This window comes from Rhinoderma darwinii, chromosome 1 (genome assembly GCF_050947455.1).
Source record: "Rhinoderma darwinii isolate aRhiDar2 chromosome 1, aRhiDar2.hap1, whole genome shotgun sequence".
NCBI lineage: Eukaryota > Metazoa > Chordata > Amphibia > Anura > Rhinodermatidae > Rhinoderma > Rhinoderma darwinii.
Genome location: NC_134687.1, coordinates 178,629,293 through 178,642,679, shown reverse-complemented (window position 1 = coordinate 178,642,679; position 13,387 = coordinate 178,629,293). Strand labels below are relative to the sequence as shown.

Genomic DNA, 13,387 nt, shown 5'->3' with positions numbered 1-13,387 from the left:
TATATTTTTGCACATTGTCAAACAGTCGCAATCTTCAGACCCACATATATGGCTTTAGGTCTGCGTATATCTCTTTTCATGAATGCATTGCCCCTATTTTAATCAAAGAGAACCTGTTCCTACAAACAAATTTGCAAAGAAGATGTATAGGCTAAACCGCCTAGACAGTAATCAATAGGTACATTGATAAATTCATTTCAAATTAAAGGAAACATCAGCTTTGTGGGACTGCATGAAAATAGTAGACTTTTTTTTAATGTTTTAATTACAGTAATTCATGATTTTACTGATTAGAAGTCTAATCAGCCAATAAAAATTGCTCAAAAACTCCCAAGGTTACAAAGCATTCACATTTCACAGTTCTGCGACGTATGATATATGACTAAATTCACATGAAGTCAAACTACATGGACCCATGTGCACCAAGATGCTTAAATGGCTATTCCAATCTCTGACATTTTATGGTATGCTTACAGGGTGTGGCATAAATGTCTGATAGATGCCGGTCCTACTTCTGGGACCCGCACCTATCTCTGGAAAGGGGACCCCTGATCCCTTGTCCTACCTTCTGCCGCAGTCGTTGGGCACCGGCTACTAAGTTTTGAGGTGGCCAGGTTTTCCAAAAACAGCTGGGTGCATTTTGCTACGCTGTTTCCGGAACTTCCATTATAGTGAATAGAAGTTACGGAAACAGAGTAGCAACACGTTGTTTCTGGAACTCGGGAGCAACAGAAACATCGTAGTGCACTTGGCTGTTTCCTGAATACGTGGCCAACTTATTAGTCAGTGGCCAGAGCCCAGCCACAGAAGCTGGGGTCAGGGACCCCCGTTCTAGAGATAGGTGCAGATCCCAGAGGAGGTAGCTGCATCTATTGGACATTTATGGCATATCTTGTGGTGCTATAGATGTCTGAGATGGGAATAACCTTTTAAGGAAACCAAGACTATTTGACCTTACCTGAAACAAGTTAGATACATTTCATTTTAGATGGAAACTTTTAATACTTTGTTACATTTCTGCGCAATTATTCCTTGATGAGGAGAAGCAGCGTTCTTGTTAAAGGGTAACTAAATATTCAGTAAACTTCTGACATGTTATAGTGACATGTCAGAAGTTTTGATTGGTGGGGGTCCGAGCACTGAGACCCCCACCCATCGCTAAAAAGATTTATGCTAATTAGTTTCTTAATGCCCAACTGGGCATTTTTTAACTTTTGACCAAGTGGTCATTGTAAAGAGAAGTGTATGATGCTGACCAATCAGCTTCATGCACTTCTCTCCATTCATGTCCATCTGTATTCACTGCACAGCGTGATCTCGCGAGATCACGCTGTGCTGTAACATACACCCACATTAACTTTACTGGTGTCTTGAGAGTGAATAGACATTGCCTCCAGCCAGCATGCGATGTCTATTCACACTCCCGACACTTCGGTAAAGTTTCTGTGGAACTTACTCACAGCGCAGCGTGATCTCGTGAGATCACACTGTGCTGTGAATACAGATGGACATGAATGGAGAGAAGTGTAAGACGCTGATTGGTCAGCGTCATACACTTCTCCACTTGGTCAAAAGTAAAAAAACGCCCAGTTGGGCATTAAGAAACTAATTAGCATAAATCTAAAAATTTTCATAACTTGCTCAAAAATTATCTTTTTTTTTAAATAAAAAACTGTTGTTATCTACATCACAGTGCCGATCAGATTATGTAGGAGATAGGGCACTTATAATCTGGTGACAGAGCCACTTTAATAGAGAGTCTATGAGCCTGTACACTGCTACATCAGCTTTTGCCACTTCGTTTTAGCGATTGGTGGGGGTCTCAGTGCTCGGACCCCCACCAATCAAAACTTCTGACATGTCACTTTGACATGTCAGAAGTTTGTTGAACTTTTAGTTACCCTTTAAGTATACTGACGGAAAAATAGCTGATTTTGCCTTTCACTTTGGATGTACTGTACATTCCATTTCTAGTCATGTCAAAATAAGAAAAATTACAATTCTACTATCTATTGTTATTGCATTAGTTCTTATGACCCGTGAGCTGCAGTAGGTAGTTGTATCCGTTTTATGCTGAAAATTCAATCAATGATAACTTGAGTGCATTGACTTTTTATTTTGGTGTATGACTCATATATGCCCTTTCCTTCATTATTTCTATGGGACTAGTGTCAACCTCTTATAATGTCTTCAAGACAATAATGCGGTTCCTACCACTAAATCCAGCTTCTATGTGAACTTAATTTGAAATTTGGTATGGTTTAGAAATTTGATATTGGTTAAAGGTGGACATGGAAAATCAGTTTGCAATTATCTTTGAGTGGATTTATTGCATCCTTATAAAATTGCTCTTCCATGTCATACTGAGTCTTTAGTATGTTACATTTCAGAAGATTAGAAGAAGCGCAAGAATTATAGTGTACTCAGAAAAGTCAATTATAAAAAAGATCCTTACATATTAAGATGTTTCCTACAGCAAAGGGTAAATATTTTTATTTTTTTTGCATTGAATATTTGTATTCATTTTCAAGATATGAAAGTGAGAGGTAAAACTAACATCAATTAACAAGGGACGTGGGGGAGGGGGGGGGCTGGACCGCACAGCCACTTTGTTATACAATGATCTATTACTACTAAGCAAACTAAAAATTATATGAACATGAGGTTCTTAGTAAACATTTTGATCAAACTGAATAAGCCCACTAACCACTTCACAGTGACCCCACATCATTTAACATTATTTCAAATCAGGGCATTAATCACATTCAAAACTACAAAACAGAAGGGCGCTGCCCACTATAGTGTTAAGACTATCATTAACACATCAATTCACTGGTCAAAATCTATTAATTACATAATATCAACAATAAATTACCCTTCAAAGAGAAAGAAAAAAGAAAAAAATATTTTTTTTGTATAATAAAAAGTGAAACAATTTGCCTACATACCAGTGCCATCTGACATAAAGAAAAGCGAGAGTGTTAACTGCCTCCAAAGACTTCACTGATGCCTATTATTAGTTAGTAAATGTAGGGGGTGTGCAGAGGAATGGGACATCAGTCACATGAGTTTGCATGCAAGATCCAGTCTACATAACTGGGAGTAAAAGGAGACCCAGTGCAATATATTAAATGTAGAACAAAGCTAATCTCCAGTATACACTCTTGTATGGATAGGTGTACTGTTGTCATGTTTTACATTAGAATACCGTGGCCTTTTTACAAGTAGGAGAATTGTACTTTTTGTGAAAAATGAACATGATGTCATTGTGTGTAAACATTATATTTGGTAACTAGTTAGGCTTTGTTCACATCAGAGCTAGGGCTTTGTTCCGACTTTCCGTCAGAGCTTTCCGTCGGAATGGAGCCCTGACAGACACAAACGGAAACCATAGGTTCCGTTTCCATCACCCTTGATTTTAATGGTGACGGATCTGGTGCCAATGGTTTCCGTTGTGCAAGGGTTATGTCGTTTTGACGTAATGAATAGTGCAGTCGACTACGGTATTGATTCCGTCAAAACGACGGAACTCTTGCACAACGGAGACAAACAGAAACCATTGTCACCGGATCCATCACCATTGAAATCAAACTATGTTTTCCGTTTGTGTCTGTCAGGGCTCCGTTCCGACAGAAAGCTCAGATGGAATGTAAGATGGAGCCCTAGCGCAGATCTGAGCAAAGCCTTATCTTGTCCCATCAGGAATCACAGGGTTTATGAGCATGATATTTTCTATAATATACTGTATTTCTTAATTTTAATATTGCTTCTTTAAGTAATTTTTAAATAACACTTTACAAAGTATTTATTCTAATCTTTAGATGAGACATACAAGTCAGATGAAGAGGAAGAATGGTTTGAATTTAGCTCCGAAGACAATACAGACTGGCAGAATATAGAATGTGTTCAGACTTCTAAATGCCTTCATGAAAATATGTATGTTCCTTTGCCTGTTCATTCCACTACTGAAGACCTGCCAAGTAAAGAAGACAATGAATGTTTGACTGCAACTCTGCATCCAGAACAGGATCTATTAGTGCAGCAAGGCTACTCCCAAGGTAATGTCTGCTTACTCACATAGTGTAAAAAGATGGTAATTTTTGTATACCTCTTTTTTTGTTTGTTAACCCCTTGCGTACCTTCGCCGCAATAGTACGTCGCTGGCCGCTTATTGCAGCGTACCTTCGCCGTACTATTGCGGAGAAGGAATAAACTGTCACTATGTGAAATCACATAGTGATATAACAGCGGCGGCAGCTGTCATTGACAGCTAACCGTCTCTGCTACCGGCCTGGGGACCAATTAGCAGTCCCCAATTCCGGCGATTGCTGTGATTGGTCAGTCTCTGAAGACTGACCAATCACAGCCGTCTGTGACGTCGTCTGCAGGAGAAAGCTCCTGTCACTTTCTCTGATCTCCTCATTTCTGTGAGATCCGTGAGGAGATCAGAGAAAGCGGTGTAAAAAAAAAAAACACTATTTTTATTAACCCCTTCCCGAAAATGGGCGTATAGTAACGCCCTGAGGATGAAGCGGGCACAGGAGCTGTGCTCGCTCCATCTTCATCCGATGTCGGCTGTAATATACAGCCGACATCTCATTGCAACTACAGCGATCACTGTCCTCTCCGATCGCTGTAGTTTAACCCCTTAAATGCCGCTGTCAATAGCGACAGCGGAAATTAAGTGATTGATACAGAGGGAGGAGGCTCCCTCTGCACCCCATTGCCCCCCCCGCGAAAAATCGCGGGGTTCTGATGGTTGCAATGGCAACCAGGAAGCCTAGCAACGGCTTCCTGGTTGCCAGGTACGGGAGCCTATTAGGTCCTGCCCAAGGCAGGACGTAATAGGCTCAACTGTCAGTTGTAAAGTGACAAATTACAATACACTGCATTACACAAGTACATACAGAAGTAGTGCAGTGTATTGTACAGGGGATCAGAAGATCAGATCTTCCAGTCCCCTAGTATGTGTAAAATAAAAAGTGAAAAAAAGTAAAAAAAAAAGTTTTAGATAAATAAATAAATAAAAGTTTTACGTAATAAAAACAATAATCGTCTTGTTTCCCTGATCAAGCCCTTTATAATTAGAAAAAAAATGAAAAAAAAAGACAAAAACTAGACATAATATGTATCGCTGCGTTCGTATTGGCCTGACCTAAAATAATATCATATTATTTATCCCGCACGGTGAACACCGTAAAAAAAATACCATAAAAAACAATGGCAGAATTTCCTTTTTTGGTCACGTTGTTTAAAAAAAAATGGAATAAAAAGTGATCAAAAAGTCACGCGTAGCCAAACATGGTACCAATAAAAACTACAGTGTGTCACGCAAAAAACAAGCCCTCACAAAGCTCCGTCGACAAAAAAATAAAAAAGTTATGGCTCTCAGGACATGGTGACACTAAAACATTTTATTTAGAAAAAAGTGTTTTTATTTTGTAAAAGTAGTAAAACATATAAAAACTATATAAATTTGGTATTGCCATAATCGTATCAAACCGCAGAATAAAGTAAACATGTTGTTTATACTGCACAGAGAACGCCGGTAAAAAATTATAAAAAAAATAGTGAAAGAATTTCTGTTTTTTTGTCTCCTCACCTCAGAAAAAATTGAATAAAAACTGATCAAATTATCGCATGTACCCCAAAATGATACTAATAAAAACTACAGCTCGTCCCATGAAAATCAAGCACTCACATAGCTCGTCAACGGAAAAATAAAAAGTTATGACTCTTGGAACGCAATAATGCAAAACGACGGCCCAGACTAATTTATATGTGCAGCAGTTCTTCACCTAAAACCCCACGTCATCATTTGCAGCCCCCACTGGTAGACCCTGTAAATGCAGCGGAAACGATGAAATTTTGGGGTCTGTGCTACATATGGGGCTAGTGAAGAAGTCAAAGATTAGGCAATACTGGAGTGTGGATGTTTTGTACAATACCACGGACACCCTTTAGAAGTGCGACTCCTGCACCCAATAATCCGGCCTGTGCATAAAGGATTGGTTCAAAGCGTACGTCACTATCCATGGATCATTTTATTATTCATTTTCCCCATTATTACATCATCCTATTGCACTCCGACCCAGCTTACATATACCCTGATGTACTCCACATAGCTTACATATACCCTGATGTACTCCACATAGCTTACATATACCCTGATGTACTCCGCACAGTTTACATATACCCTGATACACTCCGCCCAGCTAACATATACCCTGATTGTTAAGGATCTGCCAGGCACAGCTTCTGTATCCACGCCCATAGGTAATCAGTCTGCACCTGCTTCTATGTCTGTGAGACTGACTCCATCTTCCACCACTCAGGATGGTAGGCTTAGGAGTGGGAGAGCCTATCACAGCCTGGCCAGACGGAGCTAGCTCCAGCCCTCTGTCTATTTATACCTGCCTTTCCTGTTCCTCCTGGCTTGTGATTCTTCTTGTTTTTTTTCCTGGCCCTGCTGCAGCTTCTTGAACCATTTGACCCTGCTTCATATTGACCCTGGCTTACTGACTACTCTCCTGCTCTGCGTTTGGTACCTCGTACACTCCTGGTTTGACTCGGCTTGTTCACTACTCTCCTGCTCTGCGTTTGGTACCTCGTACACTCCTGGTTTGACTCGGCTCATTCACCACTCTTGTTGCTCACGGTGTTGCCGTGGGCAGCTGCCCCTTTTCCCTTGCTTCTGTGTACCCTTGTCTGTTTGTCTGTCGTGCACTTATTGAGCGTAGGGACCGTCGCCCAGTTGTACCCCGTCGCCTAGGGCGGGTCGTTGCAAGTAGGCAGGGACTGAGTGGCGGGTAGATTAGGGCTCACTTGTCTGTTTCCTTACCCCCAGTCATTACACTGATGAACTCCGCCCAGCTTACATATACCCTGATGTACTCCGTCCAGCTTACATATACCCTGATGTACTCCGCCCAGCTTACATATACCCTGATGTACTCCGCCCAGCTTACATATACCCTGATGTACTCCGCCCAGCTTACATATACCCTGATGTACTCCTCACAGCTTACATATACCCTGATGTACTCCGCCCAGCTTACATATACCCTGATGTACTCCGCACAGCTTACATATACCCTGATACACTCCACCCAGCTTACATATACCCTGATACTCTCCGCCCAGCTTACATATGCCCCCACATTATAAACTGAAACACCAGTAAAACACTAAACAAAACTACTACCAAGCAAAACCTGCGCGCCAAAAGCCAAATGGCGCTCCTTCTGGGCCTGGCAGTGTGCCCAAACAGCAGTTTATGACCACATATGGGGTATTACCATACTCTGGAAAACCGCTTAACAATTTATGGGGCGTATGTCTCCAGTGGTACAAGCTGGGCACAACACATTGGGCACTGAAATAGCATATCTGTGGAAAATGTCAATTTTCAATCTGCAACATCCACTGTGCACAAATTTCTGCAAAACCTTTGGGGGTCAAAATGCTCACTACACTTCTAGATGAATTCCTTGAGGGGTGTAGTTTCCTAAATGGGGTCACTTCTCGGGAGTTTTCACTGTACTGGTACCTCAGCGCAATGCAACATGGCGTCAAAAACAAATTTTGTAAAATCTCAACTCCAAAAACGAAATTGCACTTTTTCCGTTAAGACCCTTGCCGTATGTCCAAATAGCCGTTTACAACCACATATGGGGTATTTCCGTACTCAGGAGAAATTGTGTAACACATTATGGGGTGTCTTTTCTCCTGTATTCCTTGTGGGAATTAAAAATTCTGAGCTAAATCTACAGGTTATTGGAAAAAAAAAAATTTCAATTTTCACGGACCAATTCTAATAAAATCTATAAAACACCTGAGGGCTCAAAATGCTCACTACACCTCTAATTTAATTCTTTCAGGGGTATAGTCTCCAAATTGGGATCACATCTGGGGAATTTCTACTGTACTGGTACTTCAGGGACTCTGCAAAGGCCCCCAGAAACCAATTCAGCAAAATCTGAGCTGCAAAATCCAAATGGTGCTCCGTCCCTTCTGAGCCCTGCCGTGCGTCCAAACAGCAGTTTATTACCACATATGGGGTATTACCGTAATCAGGAGAAATTGCTTTACAAATGTTGAGGTGCTTTTTCTCCTTTATTCCTTATAAAAATGAGAAAATTCAGTTTTTTTTCCAAAAAAAAGTCTCTTTTCATCTTCACAGACTAATTCCAATAAATTCAGCAAAAAACTGTGGGGTCAAAATGCTAACTATACCACTAGAAAAATTCCTTGAGGGGTATAGTTTCCAAAATGGGGTCATTTTTGGGGGGATTCCACTGTTTAGGTCCCTCCAGGGCGTTGCAAACGTGATACGGCACCGAAAACCATTCCAGTAAAATCAGAGCTCCAAAATCCAAATGGGGGTCCTTCCCTTCTGAGCCCTGCTGTGGGTCCAAACAGCAGTTTATTACCACATATGGGGTATTTCCGTAATCGGGAGAAATTGCTTTACAAATGTTGGGGTGCCTTCTCTCCTTTATTTCTTGCAAAAATTTGAAATTTTTAAGTTTTTCCAGAAAAAAAGTAGATTTTCATTTTCACAGACTCCAGAAAATATAGCAAAATACCTGTGGGGTCAAAATGCTAACTATACCCCTAGATAAATTCCCTGAGGGGTGTAGTTTAAAAAATGGGGGTCTCTTTTGGGGGTTTCCACTGTTTTGGCACCACAAGACCTCTTCAAACCTGACATGGTGCCTAAAATATATTCTGAAAAAAGGAGGCCCCAAAATCCAAGAGGTGCTCTTTTGCTTCTGAGGCCGGTGTTTCAGTCCATTAGCGCATTAGGGCCACATGTGGGATATTTCTAAAAACTGCAGAATCTGGGCAATAAATATTGAGTTGCGTTTCTCAGGTAAAACCTTCTGTGGTATAGAAAAAAATGTATTACATATGAATTTTGTAAAAAAAAAATGAAATTTGAAAATTTCAGCTCTACTTTCCTTCAATTCCTGTAAAACGCCTAAAGGGTTGAAACACTTTCTGAATGCTGTTTTGGATACTTTGAGGGGTGCAGTTTTCAAAATGGGGTGTTTTATGGGGGTTTCTAATATATAGGGCACTCAAAACCACTTCAGAACTGAACTCATCCCTGAAAAAATAGCTTTTTGAAATTTTCTTAAAAATATGAGAAATTGCTGCTAAAGTTCTAAGCCTTGTAACGTCCTAGAAAAATAAAAGGATGTTCAAAAAACGATGCAAACATAAAGTAGACATATGGGAAATGTTAATTAGTAACTATTTTGTGTGGTATTACTATCTGTTTTACAAGCAGATACATTTAAAATTGGAAAAATCATAATTTCTTCATATTTTCTCAAAATTTTGGTGTTTTTCACAAATAAGCAATGAATTTATCGACCAAATTTTTGCACTAACCTAAAGTACAATATGTCACGAGAAAACAATCTCAGAATCAATTGGATAGGTAAAAGCATTCCAGAGTTATTACCACATAAAGTGACACGTCAGATTTGAAAAAATGGGTCTGGTCCTCAAGGCCAAAATGAGCTGGGTACTCAAGGGGTTAAAGGAACACTCTAAGCCAAACTGATGGGCTATATTATTCTAAGTGCCGGCCTGAGGAGGCGGGGCATGACACAGATTAAATGAACGTCAAATAAAGAATTCCTGTGTTATCTACCAACCCCCTCAGGCCCTACACTAAGCATAAGGGTCAGTTCACACGGCGACAAAATCCGCCGCAGAATTATTCCTCCTCCCATTCCCTTTAATGGAAGCATTGGGCGAAATCTGCCCAATGATTGGGCTGGACGCTTCTTTTTACCACTAGCTTAGAATTTTGATGCAAAAATGTTGCCGTGTGAACATACCCTAAGACGGTATAATAGTTTTTCCTGAAGGGTTACTTTAAAACAGATTATTGTGGATCCATTGACTTATCATCAATTAATTTCTAAGTGTGCTTAGATATTGATTATTTATTTTCATAGGATCCAAAATTTTGTTGAACTGTATTTAAATGGGAATTCTTGCCAGAAAATAAACATTTTACCAACTTAACAATGCTGGGGCCAGAGGAGATTGGGTAGCAATGATGTCACTGCCCTGCAGTTACAGCTAATAGCTGAACGGCACTGACTGAGATGAATGGGACTTGGCAAATGCTACCGCTCTCCCTGAACTGATGAGCAGGTTGCCAAAAGTAAAAGGGGAATAAGGGCTACTGCCTTAACACTTAACCTAGAAAATAAGCATGTGGGGACAAGGAGCTAAAAAAAAATTATGCCTATGTTTATTGACCCAAGTTGGGTCCATTTTGTAAAATTGTAAAATTTAAATTTATAATTGAAAATATGTATGAAGAGATCATTTATATAATATTATTATTTTTTATATAACAAACATAGCAAAGCCAGAGCGAAGGTATTTACATGCTCCCTTCCAACACATATCCACACAACAAGGTAGTAAATCCTCATTCTGAGATAGTACAAGGAGCAGGCAAATTATTCCTTTATGCCCTTGGTGGCCAACTGTGCAACCAGAACTGTTGGTGTATAGCACAGATACAGCATAATTAGTATAAAAGACATTTATTCTAACTTACATACAACTATGGCGCGCACATTAACCTTCATCAGCACAATCTATAGATACTATGACTGTATGGCGGTAGGGCTTTGAAGGTCCCACTACTTGTTGCGTATTCACTATATACAGTATATATTATAGTAAGGATAAAGTAATAAATTAATAGGAAACACATATAATTTGAATGTTTATAAAAAATAAAAGCTTCATTAGAAGTGTTTCATACGGCATTCTTTGTATGTTACATTCATATACGCTAAATGGCCAAACAAATGTAATTTCTCTTCTGCCATTGATTGTATTGAAATGTGGGCACTGACATTAAGCTTTGATGTTTTTATCATTCAAAGCCCCTTTTTTCTGAGGAGCAATAAAACAATGAAAAGCATTTCATACATGTCAAATAATACAAAATGTTTAACAATGAATTAGAGATACAATGTAAACTTTAACATTAAAATAAGTGCAAAAATAAACGGAATTTTTTACTGTGACAGAGGAAGATAGCGACAAAGAGAATATGTCACAAGGAGCACAAGGGGCATATCCAGAGGACCAAACATTGAATGAATATGATGAAGAACCAGTTCTAATAGATTCCACCGAGGACAATGTGTATATCATATTTGAAAACCGTATTGAAAATACAGAAAAAGAAAAAAAACCTTTTATTCCACACAACCAGGCTACTCCAGAAGCTTCATTAACTTCAACAATAGCAAGTGGCACATCCTATATCTCCCAAGGTAATACTGATACCGTATATTATGTCTGAAATGCATTACATTCTACTAACATATGTATTATGTTTATTTGTTCACTTAGAACAGTGTCTTCCAATTGTACTACAGCTCGAGAATTTTACAGTTTAAATAAATAAATAAAAAATCTGAAAATTGAGTCTAAATCTGCATTCTACGTTGTTTACCATTTATTTTAATATATAATTTGTCCTTTTAAGGTTGAGCCCATCAGGTGAGCACATGGAATACATCTGGGGGGGGGGGGTAGGGTTGTATTTTCATATTTCTTATTCTTTCTTTTTATTGTTACTTTTTATTATAATGTTATTTTCTAATAAGTCATAGAAGACTTTCAGAGGACATGAGCATTATATATCCTGTATTATTTGTTGCATGTTTTACTAAGAGGTGTTGGGTGTCAGTCCTGTATGGTACTTGTATTTAATATTTTGAAAAAAAATAATTTGGTGGATTCACAATGTTACCTCCTGAACTGAGAGCTTGCACAAGGAACCACAGTAAAAATGTACAGGAATTTGCAGCAGGGGATTTTCTGGTCATGTCTCTCCCAGCACCCTTTTTATCATGCAGCTGAAACAGGTCAGGATGAAATACTGTTATAGTCAGCTATAACCAAAGGTCAGGGCAACTGGCACGGGTTGTGGTTCAAAGATAAGTCAAAGGTTATGGTAAAAATCAGAGATTAAAAGCCAAGGGCTCATAAAGCTATGTATACAGTAATGAGACCAGGGAAGAATAATGGAGCACTAAAAGTAATGTAGTCTCAGGCGGCTGAAGGAGGCTTAAAGGTGTTATGACCTATTGTTAGGCCATGCTAAAACTCGCTCAATGGTCCAACCACTAGGAACTCATGATCACTAGAATGAAGAGGCTGCAGCCCCTTTGGCATTTTTTCTTAACATCACCTCTCCCAACCAGACTGTGATATCAAATACCTGCAATAAAAACTCAAACAACCTACTATTGGTTAGCATTTAGACCTATAATAAGAACAGTGCACTGTCCATAGACCTATATTGATATTAATGGACACCACAGCTAATATGTAAGTGAGAATTAACATTGATATTACCCTGGTGATAGCAATTGATTGCAGGGCCATCTAGCAGTTATGACCAACTGATTCCCCATGATCAACTTTTCCCTAGGGGACCCACATTTTAGAAATTAGCTGTCCAAAGCTAAATATTTCATAGTTATGGCTGCTGCTGGCAAGTAGCACATTATTTATTGCAATAATTGTATTTTTCCACAGTTGATCTATGGTGGCAATTCCCCTACTCATCAGCCTTTAAGTTAGAGGGGCACAGAAAGAATAAAAAGGACCACACATGGACAGCTTCTGGTCAGTGTTACACAGAGGCAGCCATTCTGTCCATGCAGAAGAGTTGTCTGTGTGCAACGTAAATTTTTGTCTTTGGAAATAGGGGGCTTCCATAATATGATGCACAAGAGCAGTCAGCCTGTCACCTCCTCACCATGAACATTACTTCATCAGTATAGTGTCCACTTGTAAAGAAAGAATTTTACTGTCTACTATAAGTTTCAGCAAAAATAATGTATGTTCCAAAAATGCTTGAATTTGTGTCAATAAAAGTTATTGGATATTCTGTTAAACTGAATTTTTACTGTTACAGAAGCAAGAGCAGATGACGATGAAAATGTCTTGCATGGCGAACTGGATGAATATCCAGATGAAGGGAATGATCATGAACATGATGAAGAGCCATCAATAGTTGCTTCCACCGAGGACGATGTGTACATAGTATTTGAAACCAGTATTAAAGATAAACAATGGGGACAATCATCTTTTATTTCTCATAGCCCAGCTCCTCCAGAGGTCACATCAAATTCTACTATAGAAAGTGGTGCTTCATACATTGGTCAAGGTAACAGTAATATGCTTTCTTTATTATAGCTTAGACTTTATTTAGAAATTAATTAATTTACTGAACATTCAATGAGGTAAAACACAATTTAAATCTTCCTTCTGTATAAAGTACATATTTACACAGACTATAGTTCTCGATAAGTTTGATGTGTCACAT

At 39.1% G+C, this 13,387-nt stretch overlaps 1 protein-coding gene across 1 annotated transcript in view; it reads left to right on the top strand.

The window, feature by feature from the left end:
* BANK1 (B cell scaffold protein with ankyrin repeats 1) overlaps positions 1-13,387 on the top strand; it is a 363,422-nt gene that overhangs the window by 251,926 nt on the left and 98,109 nt on the right. The window contains exons 9-11 of the mRNA XM_075849764.1: positions 3,822-4,058; positions 11,073-11,321; positions 12,977-13,228. Of these exons, the coding sequence (XP_075705879.1) occupies positions 3,822-4,058; positions 11,073-11,321; positions 12,977-13,228 (738 nt within the window). The remainder of the gene's footprint in view (positions 1-3,821; positions 4,059-11,072; positions 11,322-12,976; positions 13,229-13,387) is intronic.